This window comes from Lutzomyia longipalpis, chromosome 3, assembly GCF_024334085.1.
Source record: "Lutzomyia longipalpis isolate SR_M1_2022 chromosome 3, ASM2433408v1".
NCBI lineage: Eukaryota > Metazoa > Arthropoda > Insecta > Diptera > Psychodidae > Lutzomyia > Lutzomyia longipalpis.
In genome coordinates this window covers 11,314,263-11,335,964 of record NC_074709.1, presented here as the reverse complement: position 1 = coordinate 11,335,964, position 21,702 = coordinate 11,314,263, and the positions used below count along the sequence as shown (strand labels likewise).

General features: G+C 41.2%; 4 protein-coding genes across 4 annotated transcripts; 1 reads left to right on the top strand and 3 right to left on the bottom strand.

The window, feature by feature from the left end:
- Positions 1-66: 66 nt before the first annotated feature.
- On the bottom strand, positions 67-8,817 carry LOC129792123 (lachesin). Its single transcript, XM_055830904.1, has 2 exons — positions 8,181-8,817; positions 67-1,326 (listed from the first exon to the last, which is right to left on the bottom strand). The coding sequence occupies exons 1-2, from the start codon at positions 8,701-8,703 to the stop codon at positions 788-790; spliced, it is 1,062 nt and encodes a 353-aa protein (XP_055686879.1). The 5' UTR covers positions 8,704-8,817; the 3' UTR covers positions 67-787.
- Positions 8,818-8,984: 167 nt separating this feature from the next.
- Positions 8,985-10,982, bottom strand: LOC129792101 (venom carboxylesterase-6-like). The gene is made up of 2 exons (XM_055830873.1): positions 9,823-10,982; positions 8,985-9,761 (listed from the first exon to the last, which is right to left on the bottom strand). The coding sequence occupies exons 1-2, from the start codon at positions 10,835-10,837 to the stop codon at positions 9,121-9,123; spliced, it is 1,656 nt and encodes a 551-aa protein (XP_055686848.1). The 5' UTR covers positions 10,838-10,982; the 3' UTR covers positions 8,985-9,120.
- Positions 10,983-12,255: 1,273 nt separating this feature from the next.
- LOC129794337 (uncharacterized) lies at positions 12,256-17,305 on the top strand. The gene is made up of 4 exons (XM_055835138.1): positions 12,256-13,308; positions 13,369-14,020; positions 15,064-16,085; positions 16,555-17,305. Exons 1-4 carry the CDS (start codon positions 12,282-12,284, stop codon positions 17,223-17,225), a joined length of 3,372 nt encoding a protein of 1,123 aa, XP_055691113.1. The 5' UTR covers positions 12,256-12,281; the 3' UTR covers positions 17,226-17,305.
- Positions 17,238-21,335, bottom strand: LOC129792097 (SET and MYND domain-containing protein 4). The gene is made up of 7 exons (XM_055830845.1): positions 21,086-21,335; positions 20,723-20,956; positions 20,425-20,611; positions 20,265-20,355; positions 19,179-20,196; positions 17,882-18,194; positions 17,238-17,814 (listed from the first exon to the last, which is right to left on the bottom strand). The coding sequence occupies exons 2-7, from the start codon at positions 20,939-20,941 to the stop codon at positions 17,537-17,539; spliced, it is 2,106 nt and encodes a 701-aa protein (XP_055686820.1). The 5' UTR covers positions 20,942-20,956; positions 21,086-21,335; the 3' UTR covers positions 17,238-17,536.
- Positions 21,336-21,702: the final 367 nt, after the last annotated feature.

The following is a 21,702-nucleotide window of genomic DNA, read 5'->3' as shown; positions in this document are numbered from 1 at the left end:
ACTTGAAAGAATGGAAAAAGCTTAATTCAGAGGAAAATGAGGGAAAATTCAAAGAAAATCCTCGAGTTTTTCTATCCTAGAACTTTATTTTGATTCTCGCTACATTACAAAAAAATTAATAGAGCCATTTTTGCAGACTTTTTTCGTTGATTACTTCCCAAAATGGACGGAACTTTTCCATAAAACTTCTTTTTAGGCACTTCACTTTGCAAAAAATCATGCATAAATTTACATTTTTTCCCAAATAAAACTTGTCAATGATATTCTCAAAAATGCGGAGATTCTTTACAATTTTTCTGGGTATTTTTATGTGGAAGAAATACCCGGAAATTGCTTTAAATGAATATCATTTTGATTCGATTAAATTCTAAGAGTCAAATTTGTTAAGAAATAACTACAAAAGTGTCTTTATCTTAAGGACGTACTGTACTGGACTTAAGAGCTATTAATGTAAAAAAAAAAAAAGTTGTGTCAAACTTTGTACCAATGGAATGCGGATTGGTTTTCGAGGGGATCCTCTGGCAAAAAAAAAAGAATTTTAAAAGGAAATCATTCGGTAATAAAACCTTAATACTCTGTTGGACGGAATTCCTGGCCAGAGGACCCTTGTCAATATGATGTGTTGTTAGTTTTTGACTTTTTTTTGTGAATTTTTTCACTGCTGCTGGAATGATGTTACAAAAAAATGTTCAAATATTTTCAGAGAGGAAACAAAAAAAAAGTTTCCTCTTCCTCAAGGAGGATAAATTCCTCAACACCCCCTCCCACACTGAGAGCGTCATTTGATTTAGCTAAAGAGCACTGCAATAGCTCCGAGGAAGATAATTACGCTGGAAATGGGCACAGATGATGCCTCGCCGTAGTGTGCCTGCCCACAAGCTGGTGGACACACGGGAATGACTGTCTCAAAGAGGTGCACCTTCGCCTCAGCCTGCCCCAGCTTGTTGATGGCCTTGCACACGAAATCCCCATACTGACGCTTCTCAATTGTAATCACCCTCAACGTGGAATCTGTGAATTCATCCGCAGTGGCAAAATGCGAGATACTGTAGTGCTGATTATTCGACAGATGCACCTCATCCTTGACCCACACAATGGCCGGTGGGGGGTATGCTTCGATGTGGCACTCGAGATCCATGTCGTACTGCAACGCCTGCCCCAGACGGGGTCGTGGAACGGTGATCACGGGTGCAAATTCCACTTCCAAATTAATGTTGCGCCTATCGCCCTTGCTGACCTGATTGTCTGCCACGCAGTAGTACGTCCCACGATCCTCCTTACGCACGGAATTTATCTTCAGAACATTCCCCGTGTACGTGCTGCCGCCTGCAATAGAAACGTTAAGATGCGGATTAAGTGGTAGATAGAGTAGGGTAAAGAGGAATGTTTTGACGGTCATGCAACTGTCACATTAAATTTCATGTTCTACATGCTTCAGTGATTTCCTCCCCCCGAACGCGTTTTTGTAGGCACGATAGCGCGGCTTTTCGTTCGCGGTTAGTAGCCTTGAAAGGCCGCTCAAATAAAAATTCTTTTACTGTTGTTTCAATTTTTTAACAATTTTTTAAAATTTATTTTATACAAAAATTGTGAAAAGAAAAAAGAAAGAAGCAAAAACAAATGATTTAAATTACAAAGTCAATCATAACGCGTCCAGTTATAAGAGTTGGTGTCCCACAACGTGTAGAAGTTTGTTTATGCGTTGTAATGCGATTTGTGAGCAGAATTAGTAGACAAAGATTTTTTTTGTAAAATTCGACAATATGATGGATAAAAATGGTTATATCTCTGGTTCTGTAAAACCTACAGAAATTTATTGACTAGTTTTGGAAAGGTATTAACACAGGCTAAAAATTGACATAAATTTCAATAATTTTCAAGGTCACCTCCAGAACACAAAATGGCGGCATTTTGTTTTACCAAAACACTTTTTGGCCTTTTTTGTCCTGAAGGAATGGTTTTAGAGATTTCTGATGTTCTAGAAAGTTGTAGAGTTTTGCAAAACCTTTAATTTGATACCAAGATTAGCAAAATCGGTCAAGCAGTGCAGAAGATATGGCTCTTAGAACTATACAAATTCAAGAATTTTTCAAATGGTCATATATTCTAAACGGCGACATAGATTTTCTTCATTTTTGGACTGGTGACAGATATTGAGTCAGGCTACAACATATCAAAATTTAAAGGAAATCGATGATCGGGATTCGGAGATATTGCCCCTTAAAGTTAGGAAATTTTTGTTTTTGATTTTAGCGCCTCTTGCGGATATTTTTGGAACTTGAAATGTTCTAGACATTTGTAGGGCTTCTCAGTATCTTTCATTTGATACCAAGATGGTCAAAATCGGTCAAGCCGTTCTCGAGTTATATCGAAAAAACACTTTTTGCTTTAGGCCGCCATATTTGCTAAACCGCTTGACCGATTTTCAAGTATGAATTGTTGATGAAAACGTCTCACTGAGCTCTACATCATACTAAAATTTCAGACCTCTAGCTATAAGGGAAGTGATTGATGGTAGTTCAAAATGGCGGACGGCGGCCATCTTGGATTTTGAAAATGCGAAAAAATGAAATTTTACACCCACATTTCTATAGAAAGCTTCAAACCCGAAGTCTCTAACTGTTACCGCTCTCGAGCTATAAGGCAAAGTTTAGAGTCCCGGACGGCAGGCCGGCAGGACGGCAGGACGGCAGGCCGGCCGGATCAAAAATTTTCCACCACCATTTTCGAAATGTGGGATGTCTAAAACGTGCTCATACCAAGTTTGAGCCCGATCTGAGGTGGTTGGTTTTTCCGACGATTACAATACTTGGTGTTGGCCACGAAGTGGAACACCAACTAATTATTTGTTGAAAAAAAAATCAATTTTATCTGATTAACTGCGATCCACTTGGTGCAACAGGTTAAAGCGTTGCTCATTTTTTCTTTGACGAGCCTACTTTCAATTTTGTAGCTCCCTGGTTCGAGTCTAACATTGTGCATTATGATTTTTTCTCTGGTTAGATTCTTATATGAAACAAAACCTTTTTAAGAGTTCTTCTTTTCGGGAATATTTCATCTCTTTTCCGCGGGATAATAGACAGAAACCTTTGCTAGGTATTTGGAGATTTGTTTTCCATTTATAGTACAATGAAAATAAATTAGAAATGACTTGATTTACAAAGGTTTGACATTTCTTTTCTAACGTTTAATGATTTTTTTTTATTCATTCGACAATTATTTTCTAACGAGGTAAATTGTCGCTTCGCTCCAATTTGCCCCGCCCCGCTTCGCGTGGATTTGTTGTGCTTCGCGCAAATTTTAGAGAGAAAAAATGTGATGGTTTATAAGTAGATTAAGACCACTTATCAATCCCAAAGAAAAAACTTTACAAAGAGGATATATCACTCCAATATTGATGCATGACACCCCAATATAGATGTATGACACCCTTATATAGATGCATGACACCCTTATAGAGATGCATGACACCCCAATATAGATGCATGACACCCTTATAGAGATGCATGACACCTTTATAGAGATGCATGACACCTTTATAGAGATGCATGACACCCTTATAGAGATGCATGACACCCTTATAGAGATGTATGACACCCTTATAGAGATGCATGACACCCTTATAGAGATGCATGACACCCTTATAGAGATGTATGACACCCTTATAGAGATGCATGACACCCCAATATAGATGCATGACACCCTTATAGAGATGCATGACACCTTTATAGAGATGCATGACACCTTTATAGAGATGCATGACACCTTTATAGAGATGCATGACACCCTTATATAGATGCATGACACCCTTATAGAGATGTATGACACCCTTATAGAGATGCATGACACCCCAATATAGATGCATGACACCCTTATAGAGATGCATGACACCTTTATAGAGATGCATGACACCTTTATAGAGATGCATGACACCCTTATAGAGATGCATGACACCCTTATAGAGATGTATGACACCCTTATAGAGATGCATGACACCCTTATAGAGATGCATGACACCCTTATAGAGATGCATGACACCCTTATAGAGATGCATGACACCCCAATATAGATGCATGACACCCTTATAGAGATGCATGACACCTTTATAGAGATGCATGACACCTTTATAGAGATGCATGACACCTTTATAGAGATGCATGACACCCTTATAGAGATGTATGACACCCTTATAGAGATGCATGACACCCCAATATAGATGCATGACACCCTTATAGAGATGCATGACACCCTTATAGAGATGCATGACACCTTTATAGAGATGCATGACACCTTTATAGAGATGCATGACACCCTTATAGAGATGCATGACACCCTTATAGAGATGCATGACACCCTTATAGAGATGTATGACACCCTTATAGAGATGCATGACACCCTTATAGAGATGCATGACACCTTTATAGAGATGCATGACACCTTTATAGAGATGCATGACACCTTTATAGAGATGCATGACACCCTTATATAGATGCATGACACCCTTATAGAGATGTATGACACCCTTATAGAGATGCATGACACCCCAATATAGATGCATGACACCCTTATAGAGATGCATGACACCTTTATAGAGATGCATGACACCTTTATAGAGATGCATGACACCCTTATAGAGATGCATGACACCCTTATAGAGATGTATGACACCCTTATAGAGATGCATGACACCCTTATAGAGATGCATGACACCCTTATAGAGATGCATGACACCCTTATAGAGATGCATGACACCCCAATATAGATGCATGACACCCTTATAGAGATGCATGACACCTTTATAGAGATGCATGACACCTTTATAGAGATGCATGACACCTTTATAGAGATGCATGACACCCTTATATAGATGCATGACACCCTTATAGAGATGTATGACACCCTTATAGAGATGCATGACACCCCAATATAGATGCATGACACCCTTATAGAGATGCATGACACCTTTATAGAGATGCATGACACCTTTATAGAGATGCATGACACCCTTATAGAGATGCATGACACCCTTATAGAGATGCATGACACCCTTATAGAGATGCATGACACCCCAATATAGATGCATGACACCCTTATAGAGATGCATGACACCTTTATAGAGATGCATGACACCTTTATAGAGATGCATGACACCCTTATAGAGATGTATGACACCCTTATAGAGATGCATGACACCCTTATAGAGATGCATGACACCCTTATAGAGATGTATGACACCCTTATAGAGATGCATGACACCCTTATAGAGATGCATGACACCCTTATAGAGATGTATGACACCCTTATAGAGATGCATGACACCCCAATATAGATGCATGACACCCTTATAGAGATGCATGACACCTTTATAGAGATGCATGACACCTTTATAGAGATGCATGACACCTTTATAGAGATGCATGACACCCTTATATAGATGCATGACACCCTTATAGAGATGTATGACACCCTTATAGAGATGCATGACACCCCAATATAGATGCATGACACCCTTATAGAGATGCATGACACCTTTATAGAGATGCATGACACCTTTATAGAGATGCATGACACCCTTATAGAGATGCATGACACCCTTATAGAGATGCATGACACCCTTATAGAGATGCATGACACCCTTATAGAGATGCATGACACCTTTATAGAGATGCATGACACCTTTATAGAGATGCATGACACCCTTATAGAGATGCATGACACCCTTATAGAGATGCATGACACCTTTATAGAGATGCATGACACCCTTATAGAGATGCATGACACCCCAATATAGATGTATGACACCACAATATAGATGCATGACACCTCAATATAGATACACGCAAAAATTTTAGAGAGAGAGGCCTTTCTTTATTATATAGATGGGAAGCTCTCATCGAACTCAAAAGAAAAAATTTTGCAAAGAGAAGAAATCATTTTCATACAACATTTCCGGCGCCAAATTCAAAAATTCGCAAAAAGTACATGAACTTTATATGGGGTGTTCGCGAAATTCCCCGAATTATACGCGATAAATTACACTTTATTACGGAGCAGGCACGTTTGCATCCGTATTCCTTGCCTTCCGAAACCGATCTGTCATTTTTGCCGCCAAATCATTCTTTTTTCCCTACATTCTCTATTTTCACCACACGAGTGCGCGCCAAATTCAAATATTATTTTATTTCATAAGTTTTCCGAACATGGGGGCTACCTGAAGGGGGGCTTTGGGGGGGAAATGTATACGGCCATCTGAAACCGCCTGATATAAGGGGCCTCTGTACCAAATTTCATCGCGATCGGACAAACGGTGTAGATTTGTATAGCTGTACAGACACGAAGATTACCAACAAATGGACCTTTCTTTATTATATAGATATATTTGACGTTTCACTTTCACAAAAATGCTCAAAAAAAACCAAAGAACACTAAAAACGTTTATTTTCTAACTTTTAACATAATTCTTTTCAATATTTGACATTTATTGTAATGTTAGACGTTTATTCTAGCATTTGACATTTCTTTTTAACGTTTGACGTTTACTCGGGGAGGTCGGTAATGAAGACGGCGGCAGCCGCAGTTTGGAAACGAAATAAACTTATTATTATTATTATTATTATTTTCTCAAAGTTTGTCATTTTATTTTGACGTTTAAACTCTTGTTTGACATTTATTTTATCATTTGACGGCTATTTGAGGTTTTTTACGTTTCCTGTCTTAGCGTTTTTCTTTCCTTGTCTTTTTTTTAACAAAAAAAAAGTTAACTTTCTAAACTAAAGAAATTTCTTCTTCCAAATTCAGTCATATCGAAATAACAAACTTTCCCCGTAAACAACATGCTATTCTGATGCAATCCACCCCCGAGGGGATTAGGCGCCCCTTTGCATCACATAAACTAACTTATAAAAGGCTGTCTTTCCTTCATTTATTCAAGAGGGTGCGGAAATAAACAATGTGCAACGTAATTTTTCGCTCCTGGTTACGAAAAAAAAAAACATTAACGAACCCTCCTGGCTATTGAGCGGAGATTCATGAGTACAAGTTCAATATAATTTTCCTTTAAACTGCTACCGGAGGGCAACTCATTGCTTATTCCTCATGTCCAATGAATTCCAGTAAGAAAGAGATTGATTGACTTTAATCTCCCTTTGTTGGAGGACAATCACCTTTCTCGGGGGAGACGTTGTGTGAAAGAAGGAAGTCGATAAAATCCCCAAAAGTCAATTTATTTCTTGAACTTCTTATTTTTTTATTGTTCTTCTAAGAGAGATTATTTTAAATTCTCTCTCGAGATCTTTCTTTTGTGATAGTCTAGTTATAAATTATCTCACAATTCTTCTTAATTTTTTTTTCTAAACAAGTTTGAGTTTCAAGAATGATCGAAGCGCGAAAAGATCGCTCCAAGATCGCTTCAAGATCTTATCATTGATGATTGCGATCGTCTGGATTGTGCACGAATCAGTCTCATGATTCATCATTTGAGAGTTTGAGAGCAATTTTCGCTCTCTCTGTTATATTTCTTTCAAACTGAATGAGAGTAAGATCAATTAATTTGCATTAATAACAAGAGAGATCCCACCTCGGGTGATGAATAAAACATTTTCCACCTTATTAGTCACTGAAAGAATGCCTCTTGTAAGGGAATCTCTCTGTCAATAATGAGGACCCATTGAGGGCTCTTGAGAGGATTTTTCACTTCATTTTTTCTTCTAATTCATCTTCTTCCTACCTGCTGAGGTGAACAAAGGTGATCTTTTTTTTTCTAGCGATGCAGAGAGATTAAAAGAGGACGGAACGACAAAAATGCATCATTGAGGGAACTCGAGGAAAAAACATAAAAACCCGGGAGTTTGACGGCCTTTTTAGGGCTCTCTTGAAGATAAATTTCACGCCTAAATGAGTTTTCTTAGCCCAAAAGAACGTCTTCCCCAGCAAAGGGAATGAAGTTCAGAAGCCTCATAAATTTTGTTTCTCAACTGAATTTTAGGGATAGATAATTTTGGATTTAGCAGCCCCTCGAGGCAATAGGGGTGCTTTAGTTGTGGGAAAGAACGAATAATGAGGGTGAAAATGCATCAGGGCAGGTGCTTCAGCTGTTACTTTCCGGGAAAACCAATTGTCCGGGAGATAATTGAGCCCCAAAGCTACACAGAGAGAGATAAGAGAGATGAAATGAGACTTACCTGTGGGCAGGATGGCATTATTCTCACGGCGCCAGGTGATTGTGGGTCGTGGATATCCAGCGGCATAGCATTCCATTTGCACAGCCTTCCCCTCTGACGCCACAATTGACTGCGTGGAATTGTCAGAGATCACGGGAGGGCGTCGCACCTGAAGCTCCACATCAGCCGTAATCTTATTCACCACAGAGAGGATTACCTGGCACTGGTAGATGCCAGCATCCGTTTCCTGGATATCCTTAATTTGCAGCGTGTACGTGGATGAGGAGATGTCGTGACGAATGGCAAAGCGTGAGTCCTTGATCACGAGCGAACTGCCCGTGGACAGGAAGACACTGTCACTCCTATCCCGACCTGTTTTTGTCCACACCACCGCGTATTCCTTGGCGTACTGCACGGAACATTGGAGCTCCACAGTGCCCCCAATGTCTTTTATCTGTTCCTGTGTTATATACGAAATTGAGGGGGTTCTCTGCGCCACGCACACCATGGGCAGCACCACAAATACCACCACTGCGAAATTCATTACTCTGGGGCGCTTCTTTTGCAGGAAAATTCAGGGAAAATCACAAAAAACAACCACCACACCCAACAAATATTGGAAATTTCCAGCTTCACTTCCAACAACTTTTCCAGTATTGTCAAAGCGCTTCCAGTTCGTTTTAGTCATCACTTCCAATGACGGTTTGTTTATTTGAAAAGTTCGTTAATTTGTGATCGAAGTTGCTGGAATTTTGATGATCTTCTGAGGCTTCTTGGTGTCTAAGGCGTCCGGAAGTTTAAAAGACAAGGAAAGAAAAAGGAAAATTATCACAGTTTTTGATTTTTTATTTCTTTTAATTTTCTTTAATCAATTTTTGTGATTTTCTGGAATTAATTTTTCTTAAAGATCAAACAACAGCCAGGAAGCCCCAAAAACATCCTTCTAAGGCTCTCAAGTATCCTAATTGGAAGACAATGATAAATTCCATTCAGCAATTGGAAGAGAATACCAAAATTTCTCATTCCCAAATCCCGGAGTTTTCTCCAGAGTGATCTCATTGGGGGATTTAATGTGCAAGTAATCCATACTCTCACTGCTGGTTATTGCTTTCAGCTGCACACCAGCCATTTCGGGATCATGTCCAGCTGCATACTTGACCAGCAATCCTGCAAAGAGCTCCACAAATTTTTCTTCTTTCTCAGTTAGAGGAAGTGTTCTGACTGGAGTAACAAACAGCATCGTCTGATCATCCCCATGCCCGCAACCCTTTAGCTTTATCCCAGGGGCAAACAGATCACCTAATCCAGCTTCAGAGGGGAAGGTGAGGTACATCAAGTAATTGGATGCGGAAGTAAATTGCCCATGGAGTCGTGCACTGAGGCTGATTCCCACGCAAAAATGTCGATCACTAAATATTGCAACGAGTTTGTCGACATTCTGCATAGAAATCTGCTCTTTCTGCAGATAAAACTCCCTCACACTCCGTCCAACTTCCGGTTGAAGTTGTGGCACAACTGTTCCCGCAAAATCCAGCACAGTTGGTGCTAATTCTTCCCATCTGTTGTTCAGTTGATCAAGTTTTGTCGATGGTACCAAATAATCTGAAAAAAATATGAGGATTGAAAGAAAATCTTGAGAAGAAAAAGGACGAAATAATCTCACCAATAACTGGATAATTTCCCTCAGCATCCGTCAAGGAGGCAATCCATGGAACATCCGTCACTTTCCCCGCCCTTAAAATGGCTTCAGGATAATCAGAGAGGAATGGTTGGGGGCTTTTCTTCTCCACAACCACCCCAAATGGTGTGAAGGGATTGTACAGCCACGGCAGGAAGAGCTTCGAGCCACGAACAATATCCTCAGCAGGTTTAGCCTTCATGCACTCAATCATGGCCTTGGGATCCTGCGTTGGACATTCCAAATGGGCAGCAAGAGTGGTTGCTTTACTCCTGGCATTTTCCGTGATAGCCCACGGGTTGAGGGCACTTCCGCTCTGAGAGAATCCCCGGTGAAAGAGTCCAGCAGACAGTGGAGAGAAGTAGTGTAAGTGAGTACTGGCTCCTCCGGCTGATACTCCATTGATCATCACACGATTGGGATCCCCACCAAAGAGATGAATGTTCTCCTGGACCCACTGCAGTGCCACAACTTGATCCTTCATCCCCATATTCCCAGGAACCACCTCATTCTCCGTGCTGAGGAATCCCAATGGCCCAACACGATAGTTAAATATAACAAAGACAAATTCCTGATACTTAAAGAGCCTTTCTGGGCTCATAAATGATCCTGTGCCAAACATAAAAGCTCCACCGTGAATGTAGAAAATCACCGGAAGCTTCTTTCCACTATCCAGGCTTGAGGTGAAGACACTGAGGAAGAGACAATCCTCCATCCCAAAAACAATTGGATTCACCTGCGAATAGCCCATGTGGGAGAGTTGCATACATGGCATCCCTTCATCTGTGGCATTCCTCACACCTGACCACTTTTCACGATTAATCCCAACGGGTTCGAAGCGTTTCTCACCCACAGGGGGCTCCGCATACGGGATGCTCTTGAAGATGAACATTGGTCCATTTTTCACCCCTCTAATGGGACCATTGGGGAGATTCACAATCACTTCCTCTGCATTAATTACATTAATCACTAAGAAAGCACAGATCAGGAGGAACTTCATTTACTTATTAGAAGAATAGAGATTTTGGCGTCTTGATTGAAATTCGCGATGACATTGGAGCGCGATTTTTCTCAGCTTTACAATTTATAGGGAAAATTCTTCATTGTCATCTGGGTATTTATTAAGTGATTAGGTAGGTGGGATAAAAAAAATGCTGCATCATCAATTGAGAACATTGAAATGCTTTAAAAGCAAGAGAGGCCATTAACCACGCTCAATATTTCATCATGGTGGATTTAACGGTTATAAATTTGAATTTTTGTATAATATTTGTCAATAAAACTCAAGAAAATCACTTTTTTCTCTCAAAATATTTATGAAAACTGTTAAAAAGTTTACAAAAATAACGCAAAGATCAGTCTTTAGGGTTCTTTACAATTTTCTTCGCTTTTTACGACATATCATTAAAAGTAAATGATCATGAAATGTTTTTGCCAAGCCACATTGATTGATACAATATAGCAAATTTGTATAATTTAATCGTTGATTTTTCCTCTTTCAATGATTTGCATTAAGGGCAATAAAAAGCTTCATAAACATTGAAACTGTGTAGAAATCAGTCGCATGGCAGAATCATTTATCATTTCATCACGCAAATCTTCTCACACGCCCTCAATTCACAACATAATGCACATAATGCAACTTTATTTTGCAATTTTTAACGTTTTGATTTAAGTTTTTAGTCTTTTCAAATAAACCTTGCATCCAGTCTTCAAATAGAATTTTATTCTTTAAGAAAAATAAAAAGAAGAAAGAAAGCTCTCTGATTGGCTGATAAATACAGACAAAGCTTTCCCATTGGCTAACTAATCTCTACGTCATCACCTAGTTTTGATGTAAAGTTAATTAGAATAGAGAATGAATTAGACAAAATCTTCTATTTTCTCAAATTCAACACTATTCGCAGAATTTTAATTTATTCGGAATAATTGAAAATTATTTCTTAAATCCATTTATTAGCCCCTTGTAGAATTATTTTATTCTTCATGAATTTAATGATAAATTCAATAATTAATTTTAATTATTTAATTTTCCATTTAATTACAATAATTGAGAAAAATTTTCAAACTAGCTCGCTTAGTTTAGAACTTTTGATAAGAATCTTCAAATTTAATTTAATTTCTTTTTTCATTTTCTTAGCGATTAAAAAAAAATTAAAAAGAGACAAAAACAGATATTAAATTGATAAAAAATATTTTTATTTAAGCAAAATGTAAGAAAATACATCAAAATAAATTTATTTTAGTTTCTTGACCTCACAAATCACCGCAAGATCGTTGTAGGATCGCTGCAAATCTCCCAAGATCGTGAAAATTTGATCTTCGGCCGGGCAGAGAACTTTCTGGAGGAGGGAGATAAGATAGTACAATCTCCATTAGCGGCATGGGAGGCACATATCTTAAGACCTAAACGCTCTTATCAGTTTTACCCGTAGACTCGAAGAATGCACTTCATACGTGAAATTGTTCTTGTGCTGCTCGTAGCCATTCTTGCGGTGCTGGCACAAGATGTGGAGGTTGTTGTAAAAATCCCCAATGGGCAAATTCGGGGCATTCAATCGGGAAAGATTTATTCCTTCAAGGGTATCCCATATGCGGAGCCTCCAGTGGGGGAGAAACGCTTCGAACCCGTTGGGATTAATCGCGAAAAGTGGTCAGGTGTGAGAGATGCCACAGATTATGGGGCATACTGCATCCAAATGTCCCACATGGGATACAGTGATGAAGCAAAGGTGATGGGAGAGGAGGATTGTCTCTTCCTCAATGTCTTCACAACGAGCATGGATAGTGATCGGAGACTCCCCGTATTTTTCTATATTCACGGTGGGGCTTTTATGTTCGGCGGTGGGGCTCTCTTTACTCCCGAGAGGATTCTCGAGCTGCAGGAGGCTGTCTTTGTCACAATTAACTACCGCGTTGGTGCAATGGGATTCCTCAGTACGGAAGATGAAGTTGTCCCCGGGAATATGGGGCTTAAGGATCAAGTTGTCGCGTTGCAGTGGGTCCGGGAGAATATTCACCTCTTCGGCGGTGATGCCGGTTCAGTCACAATCACGGGATTATCAGCTGGTGGCGCCAGTACGCATCTTCATTACTTCTCTCCCCTCTCAGCGGGGCTCTTCCATCGTGGATTCTCCCAAAGTGGATGTGCCCTCAATCCGTGGGTATTGGCTGAAAATTCCAAGAAGAAAGTCACAGCAATTGCCGTTAAATTGGGCTGCCCAGCGAGAGATAACATCAAGATGATTAATTGCCTAAAATCCCGCCCAGCTGAGAAGGTTGTCCGGGGGGCTAAGCTCTTCCTGCCGTGGCTGTATAACCCGTTCTCACCATTTGGGGTGGTTGTGGAGAAAAAAGGCTCTAATCCTTTCCTCCCTGAGCATCCTGAGGATCTTCTGAGAGCGGGAAAAGTTGCCCAAGTTCCGTGGATTGTCTCCCTGACGGATTCTGAGGGACTCTATCCTGTTGCTGGTAGGTTTCTTTGCGAGAAAAAAAATGTTCTCAAAATGTAACATTTGAGAATTCTTTCAGATTTCGTCGATCCCCCGTCGAAGCTTGAGGAAATCAATAGGAGATGGGATGAATTGGCACCAGCTCTTTTGGATTACGAAGGAACCGTTGGGAGTAATGATCAGACAACTGTTGCAAAGATAATAAGAACCTTCTACTTTGAGAATGAGGAGATAAATGAGAAGAACTTCAATAAGCTCGTGCAGATGTTCAGTGATCGTCTCTTTGATGCAGGGATCAGTCTCAGTGCTCGTCTTCATGGGCAATACGTGAGAGCACCCAACTATCTCATCCGCTACACTTATCCGGCTATTTTTGGTGTGCAACATTTCTTCGCGCCACGCTTCAAATTCACCGGAGCTGGTCATGGGGATGACAATATGGTTATCTACAAGACATCCTTCAGGACAGTTCCATTGACATCGAGGGAAAAGGAAATGGTTGACCTCTATGCGAAATTCTTCATTTCCTACGCAATGGGGAAACCACGAATAGGCCTCCTGTCCCTTTTGCCAATCAAACAGGATCCCAAACTGCCCTTCATCCACATCCAGTCACCCAAAAATATTTCCCTGGAAGTTACAATGGGATTTGGGAATGAGAAATTCTGGTATTCTCTCCCCATTTCCGAATACTCCAAATGGAATGCCCCAAGAAAGCCCGAGAGGGTGGAGCTCTAAATGTGTTGGAGTTATCAGGAGCCGTAAGAGAGGAGCTTTATCAGACACCGTTGATAAAGCTATTGGACAAAATTGGCTCACAGATGGTTTTTTTCTCTGTGAGTGAGCAATAAATCATCCCAGATATTGCGGAAAATTTTCAAAGTAAAAACTTCTTTTTAATGTTGGTTTTTATGGCTCTTGGCATCTTTATCTGTTCCCTCAAAAAATGATCATTTTTATGCTCTTTTTTGTTAGTTTTTTTTTTGCAAGAAAGTTCAGATTTTTACGATTTGTTTCTTCTACTAAAAGGGTTCATTATCAAGCAGAAATTGCAATGGGGCAATAAATCTAAAAGTTGTTGAACTTACGGCGGAAAATTAATTAATCTTGTCCAGGAAAACCCATGCAAAAAAGTATAAAAGATCTTCAATAAAAAAGACGTCATTGGGGGTCAATTTGACCCTTGATAACCTTCTTGTCTTTCCTCGCTATGCTCTATTTGCAGAGGCAACAAACAAAAAAAAAATGTCGAGCAAACTTTTATTATCAAGTAGAGTTTCTAAGCTTTTTTCTTCACCAAATATTTACAAAAGTCTGCCTCTTCTTATCTTAAGCCCAGCCAAATTTATAGAGTGTGTGCTTCAAGATAAAACACAATCCAGCGAGTGAAAGGATATGATAAAAGAGCTAATGTTCAATCATTTATGAGTTCAAAAAAAAATTCTTTTTGGATTAGAATTGTTAGTAAATTTTAAGAATTTCTTACATCAGGTAAGGAAGTAGAGCCAGATAAGCTTAGTTGGAGAATCTCTCCTCTGTCTAATTTTATTTTTCTCAAAGATCAACAAAAGAAAAGATCTTTGAAAGCTCTTAATCTCCCGGCCCAGACATTAAGGCCACACATTGCAGCATCAATGATGTCGCTCCACGAGGCTATCAAAGAGTTTAAACATTTCATGATTCACACATTTTTGGCTTTTGCCTGGGGGACAAAATTGATAAGACTCTCCGGCAAGAGGGCAACGTTGAACACTGCGACAGTTTAATCGTGATCGTTGGTGCGAAATCTCATGGAAAAATTAATTTTCTTCGTGATCTTTGCCCTGTGTGGCTCTTCGGTGGCGCAGGAAGTTATTTTGAAGTTGCCAAATGGTCCAATTCGTGGGGAAAAACACCCAGATTTCTATTCCTTTAAGGGCTTACCGTATGCTGAACCCCCCATTGGGGCTAAACGATTCCAACCTGTTGAGCTTTTCCGTGGGCAGTGGGAAGATGTGAGAAATGCCACGGAATTCGGTGAGATTTGCCTTCAGTGGCGTGAAACAACAGCAAAGAAGCTCAGTGGGCAGGAGGATTGTCTCTTCCTCAATGTCTACACGCCTCAAGTGGGCACAGATGTGAAACTTCCGGTGATTGTGCACTTCCACGGTGGAGGTTTCACTTATGGGAGTGGAACATTCTTCAGCCCAGAGCGAATGCTGCAGCTGGAGCGCGTGGTCTTTGTCTCGGTAAACTATCGCCTTGGTCCCCTTGGTTTCCTCAGCACGGAGGATGACGTTGTTCCTGGGAATATGGGACTAAAGGATCAAGCTGTGGCTCTTCAGTGGATCCAGGAGAATATTCATCTCTTTGGTGGTGATCGTGAATCTGTGACTCTTAGTGGATTTTCAGCTGGTGGAGCGAGTGTTCATCTCCACTACCTCTCCCCACACTCCGCGGGGTTATTCCATCGTGGAATCTCACACAGTGGATGTGCCCTCAATCCGTGGGTATTGGCTGAGAATTCACGGGAGAAAGCAAAATTCCTTGCCAATCATTTGGGATGCCCTACGGAGAATGTCAAAGAGATGATTGATTGTTTAAGAGGGAAGCCAGCTGAGGATATTGTGAGCTGTGTACCACTTTTCCAGCCCTGGCCATCGCAACCATTTACCCCTTTTGGGGTTGTTGTGGAAAAGGACACGAAGGATCCTTTCCTCCCAGCCCATCCGGATGTTCTCTACAAAACGGAGAAATTCTCCAAACTCCCGTGGATTGTGGGCTACACCGATGCTGATGGGGTCTTCCCTGCAGCTGGTAAGGATGCTAAGAAATCTAGCAACTTGGAAGATTATACTTTTTGAATAAATTTTTCTTTCCGGAACTGTTTGATATGTTCCCGGAAAGTGCCGTAAGTGACTGAAATTTGTGCATGCATCCTGCCTATTGCATCAGAGTGTTTCTAAGGAATCTTAGGAGCCTCATTTTGAACACCCAGTTGATCCTTGATTCCATTTAGGGATCAAAATCTGAATCTATAAAAACGCTTCATGCAATCGCAAAGGGGACTTCCTAAATGGACAGATAATGACCCTTAAATAAAATCAAGGATCAACCGGGTGTTGAAAAAGAAGTTCCTAAGATCCCTTAGAAACTTCCTGTTGCAATGGGCAGGATGACTGCACAAGTTCCAGCCACTTATGGCACTTTCCGGGAACATATTAAACCTCAAGTTGCAGAGGAATCTTTTTTTAAAAGAAATAATTAATTCTCTCTCAATCCGCAGAATTCCTCCTTGAGCCAACAATGTTGGATGCTCTTCAGGATCGTTGGTCAACCGTTGCACCATTTGTATTGGATTTCAATGGAACAACCACACAGGGTGATCATGAAGATCTCTCCCATCGAATTTTGCGATTCTACCTTGGCAATGAGAAACTCTCGCGTGAAACATTCAGCGCCTTCGTCACAATGCTAACCGACAGAATTTTTGCCACAGGAATCGGTCAGTGTGCTCGTCTCCACAGTCAAGGAGCCCCAACATACCTCTATCGCTACGACTATCCTGCCATTTTTGGCATTTGGCAGATTTATCTGGGCGTCGATGCGCGCTACAACGGCGCCGGACATGGAGATGACGTCTTTGTCTTGCTACGAAATAAAAATGATCCACGGGACGAACAAACCCCAGCTGAGAAGGAAATGTGTCGACTCCTCACGCAAATGTACGTCTCCTTTGCAAAGGATCCCCATCCCACCGTTGGCGATGTCACATTTGCCCAAGTCAATGCCCATGGGTTTGCTTCATTCCTCCACATTCGTTCCCCAACAAATATCTCCATGGCTCTGGAGGAGAATGTCGGCGAAGAAGACTTCTGGCAATCACTTCCAATTGAGGAATCAGGCTTCCTCCCCGGAGGACATCCCGCACGGAATACCATTAAAGGGGAACTCTAGTAAAACATCCCATTCTATGGACATTCAGCACATTGTTTTTTTTATATCAAAAGAATCAAATTGACTTTTTTTTATACAAATTAATTGTTTTCCATTCTTTGCTTATTTTTTGCAAAGTTTTTAATTTTCTTTTATACTTTAATTTTATTATTTTTTATGCGTGTTGTGTGTGTAAATGGAAAAGGAAAAAAAGTCAAAAATGATAATTCTTCGTGATTAAAAGTGTTTTGGGGGAGGAAAAGGGCTGCAAAAAATTGGGAATTCAGGGGGAGGGGGAAAAGAGGGTGGAAGTGTTGCTTTTAGCTGTTGAGTCACTTCTCACTCGTACCACTTACAATGTTGTAGTTGATGTAGTCATTGAGAATGGCCTGGGTATCCTTGGAGAGGATGAGAAATGATTTGCGGATGTGATTGATGCTGAAATCAGTATTTGTTTTGAGATTTAACTTCCGCTGCAGTGCCATCAAGTCAAGCAGGTATGTGCTGGCAATTATAAATTCTATGCTGTAAATGCCAAATTTCTCTTCACGCAGCTTTAGCAGTTCCGTGGCGATTTGCGTTAGTTTCTCATTGAATGACGCGTAGGAACCTACGAGAGAAAATCTCCTTGTTAGAACAGAAAATTCCCCCAAAAGGTCCCAATAAAGAAAACTCACTGAGAAAGGGAATAAAGTGACAGAGAATCATTATTCCAACATCCTGTCGTAGCTCATTGTGGATGCCCATACTCTTCTCCGTGGAGGCGTGAATGTCGCAAACTTTCGCAAAGGAATTGCTCACCTTACCCTCGGACTCAATCTCCCCCAAATGCGACATAAACAGCTTGAACCAGCTAAAGTTCACACGAAGCCCACAAGCTTCGCAATCAATCTTGGGTTTCAGCTCTAAATTGCGCCACCAGAAGTTCTTTGATTCATCAATGTAGATTTTACTTTTGCATTTTTCGCAAATGTAGTACTGATGGAAGGACTACAGGTAAGAAAGAAAACTTTACATATTGAACTTTGCACATTTTAATTGACCCACCTCTCTCTCTAACTCTAAATCAAGGAAAACTTCGCAAAGATCGAAAAAAAACAGAAGAAATGTACTGATAATTCGAGATCGAAATTTTCGAAAATTTTGATTTTGACTTTAGCGTCTCTCGCGGTCATTTCTCGAAGTTGCAATGTTCTATACATTTGTAGGGTTTCACGAAACCTTTCATTTGCGCTTGAGTTGATCAAAATCGGATGTGTAGATCCCGAGATAAGACATGTCAAATTTGTAACTCAATATTTTCATAATGGCGACAAAAATAATTTTTTTTTTACAAAATTGATGTTATAGTAGGCTATAATATATCAAATATGAAGCAAATCTTTAATGGCGTTTTCGAGATATTCATCGAAAACTCATCGAAAATTTTGTTTTGGATTTTGGCCCCTTTTTTGTTCGGATGTCCTAGAAAGTTGTAGGGTTTGTTGAGAGCTTTCATTTGAGCCCGAGTTGATCAAAATCGGTCAAGCTATTTTCGAGTTATGATCGATTTTCGATTAAAAATTGTGGCGGCCATATTGACTAAACGACTTGACCGATTTTCGAAAATTAGGCATCGTTGGAAAGGTCTTGATGGCCCCTACAACGATAACTTAAAAATTTCAGATCTCTCGCTAGAATAGGGGTTGAGATAAAGGTAAAACTAAATTTTGAGGTTATTCAAAATGGCTGACGTTCAATATTTAAACTTTGCCGTTTACCGCAAGTCTCTATCTATTACCGTTCTCTTGCAATTTAGCGTTATACTACGGACGGACGGACGACCAGCCGGCCGGAAAAATCTTATTTTTGACGCATACGTTTTTTGCGTCATCCCAAGTTTGAGCCCGATCTGAGGACTTTCGATTTTGCTCGGTACACAAAAGCCATGTCTGAAAGAAACACAGCTAAAATTAAGGAAACAAAGCAACTCACCCGATCTTCTGGCACCTGACTGCACTTCTCACACGAGCACTCAAAGCAGTACTGCTCCCGGAGACCCTTCCTCCGGTCCGCTGTGCTCATCAGCTTGAAACTTGGGCCGTAGCAATTGAAGATCTCCGCCTCCTTGGCAATGGGACGCGTGGCGCTGATTGTGAGTTGATTGCGATCGAAGCTGTTGCGCACATTTGGATTGCACGAGTGATTGAGCATGCTGATGCGCGGGAAGAGGGCCGTAAAGACACGCGTACTCCGCACGTAGCAATGGAGCTTTCCCACTTTCACCATCATATGCGGTGAGTCCAAACAATCAATTTCCGACGCAAGCGTCGTCCGGAGATCCGTAATGGCATGCCCATTGCTCACCAACTGCCCCATGTGCAGCATTATCAGGGCACCCACATACACCTCCCAGCTGTAGCGATTCTCAAGGATCTTCTCGCACACCGGCGGTAGTTGATCGAAGAACTTGGTGTTCTCACGCAAGTACACCGTCAGCATGGTGGCAGTGAGGCTGTAGCGAATGAAATCCGTCGATTCGCTCATCTTCTCGAAGTTACTCACAAGACGCAACACACGCCCATAGCGGAACGTCTCATCATTGCACAACTGCAGTGTTCTCTCCCACAATTCCGACACCGACGCAATTGCCGGCTCATTCTCGAGGCGTTCCACAAGCTCCGGGAATCCAGCGAGGAAGGTGCGCACGGAGAGGTGGGCAATACCAATGTAGTACCAGAGATCCCTTTTGTAGCCATGGCACTCCAACGCGTGAATCGCCTCGTGCTCCTTGCGGCATTTTGTGGAGCAATAGGTGGCGCGGTAGCATTCATAGCACGGGAAGGAGATGATGTTGACTTTGGCACAATTCTGGCAGTCTGTGTCGATCGTGTCGTCCGGGAAGTTCTCATAGACAGGCACAAAGGCAAAAGCTCTCTCACTCATGATCGCATCGTCCCTCTTTATCTTCTCCCCAGCCGTCACAAAGCGTCCCTGCTCTTTCGTGTACTTCCTACGCAATCCCCCCCAAAGAATAATCGTTAAAATTAATTTTCTTATTCTTCCTGCAAAAAAACTTACTCAACAACATTCTTCGATGGCTGTTTGTGCTGCTGCTTGAATTCCTCCACGAAATTCTTCAGATCCTGCAATTTACTTTTGTACTCCATCACTGTGAAAGGAAACAGAAAGTTAAAAAAAACTTTCCCGGAAAGACAAGCAAAAGACAAAAAAAACAAACATTTCTTGATGTGCGGATTGTGATTTTTGTGATTCTTCAGTTCATTCTCAATGGACTTGATGTCCTTCTGCAGGAGATTCCGATCACGTAGCTCAGCTGAGCATGCCGCAAGCCGGAACAGCACCTTGAGGATATTTTCCTTCGGATAGGAGAACTTTACTGCCATCTCACAATCATCATAGGCCTCCTGCAAAGGGAGACCAAGTGATAAAAAGAATTATTTAGCATGAGCTCTAGGCCAGAATTGCGTGACTTTGTGGAGTCGTGCGGGGGCTGGCTGGCTGGAATATGTTTTTACCTGAAAGTATTTAACAGCCATGAGAGCCACAGCACGATTGGCATGTGCCAGGGCCAACTCAACACTGTTGCTGGGTGCATGGTAGATGGCTTTTGTGTAGAATTCAATTGCCTCCTTGTACTTGGGTGGTTTACTCTTGTACAGCTCATTCCCGCGCTCCCGGAACATTTTGCTCTGATCCTCATTCCGCTTATTCGTCACGCCAACGATTGGATCCATCGCGAGAACAATTGTCTGCCCCGTGAAAAGGTAAAACGAGCAAATTAGCAAATCTAAATGGGGTTTTGCATGCCCTCCTGGGGCACCGGGTGTGGGGAAATGCGAGGAAAATTCCGCCGGATGGGACATGCGTTTCGCACTCACCGCACAACGGGAATCTGGTAGAGTTGCTGGACCGTGATGAGCTCACTCTGGTAAACAAGGATCTCCCGCTTGAAGATGTCTTTCTTGTCGATGAAGAGGGCCAGCATGAGGTCCCATTTATTGTTTTCCGGCATGGTTTTTCCCCGCTGAAAAACTTCTTTGCGTCAAAACCGCGTTTCTTCTCTATACACACACTGTCACAATTACCTACACGACACACACACACACACAACCACGAATTTCCCTCCAAGGGGTGATTCACGCGATTCCACTATACCGGAATCATGATTCGAATTTTATTAATTGATTCAATTTAATTTTCAATGCAAAAATAAACTGATTTCAGCCCAAAATATTGTGTCTCTAAACTTTAAGGAGAACATTGAAAATTCTAATTTTTTACATTTGAAACTTCCCTTTGGTATCGATCGGGCTCATTGATGCACCGCTGTGGATACGGGATGACCCAAAAATCTATTCAGATTTGCTCTATGTGGACGTATGGTATACAACTTTGGGGTTTGGCGTCTCATTCTAACATAGAGATGTTGCATAGGTTTCAGAACAAGGTCTTGAGGATCATAGTTGATGCGCCACGCTACGTTCCCAGTGACTTA

Excerpts from the sequence above, each read along its gene's own strand:
- LOC129792123 (XM_055830904.1), bottom strand. The coding sequence starts at position 8,703 with ATGAATTTCGCAGTGGTGGTATTTGTGGTGCTGCCCATGGTGTGCGTG. Across the intron at positions 1,327-8,180 it reads TAATGCCATCCTGCCCACAG|GCGGCAGCACGTACACGGGG; the intron begins GTAAGTCTCATT and ends TTTCTATTGCAG.
- LOC129792101 (XM_055830873.1), bottom strand. The coding sequence starts at position 10,837 with ATGAAGTTCCTCCTGATCTGTGCTTTCTTAGTGATTAATGTAATTAAT. Across the intron at positions 9,762-9,822 it reads GGGAAATTATCCAGTTATTG|ATTATTTGGTACCATCGACA; the intron begins GTGAGATTATTT and ends TATTTTTTTCAG.
- LOC129794337 (XM_055835138.1), top strand. The coding sequence starts at position 12,282 with ATGCACTTCATACGTGAAATTGTTCTTGTGCTGCTCGTAGCCATTCTT. Across the intron at positions 14,021-15,063 it reads AGAAAGCCCGAGAGGGTGGA|GTTGGTGCGAAATCTCATGG; the intron begins GCTCTAAATGTG and ends TTAATCGTGATC. Across the intron at positions 16,086-16,554 it reads TGGGGTCTTCCCTGCAGCTG|AATTCCTCCTTGAGCCAACA; the intron begins GTAAGGATGCTA and ends CTCAATCCGCAG.
- LOC129792097 (XM_055830845.1), bottom strand. The coding sequence starts at position 20,941 with ATGGATCCAATCGTTGGCGTGACGAATAAGCGGAATGAGGATCAGAGC. Across the intron at positions 20,356-20,424 it reads CAATCCGCACATCAAGAAAT|TGATGGAGTACAAAAGTAAA; the intron begins GTTTGTTTTTTT and ends TTCCTTTCACAG. Across the intron at positions 18,195-19,178 it reads GTCAGGTGCCAGAAGATCGG|TCCTTCCATCAGTACTACAT; the intron begins GTGAGTTGCTTT and ends TCTTACCTGTAG.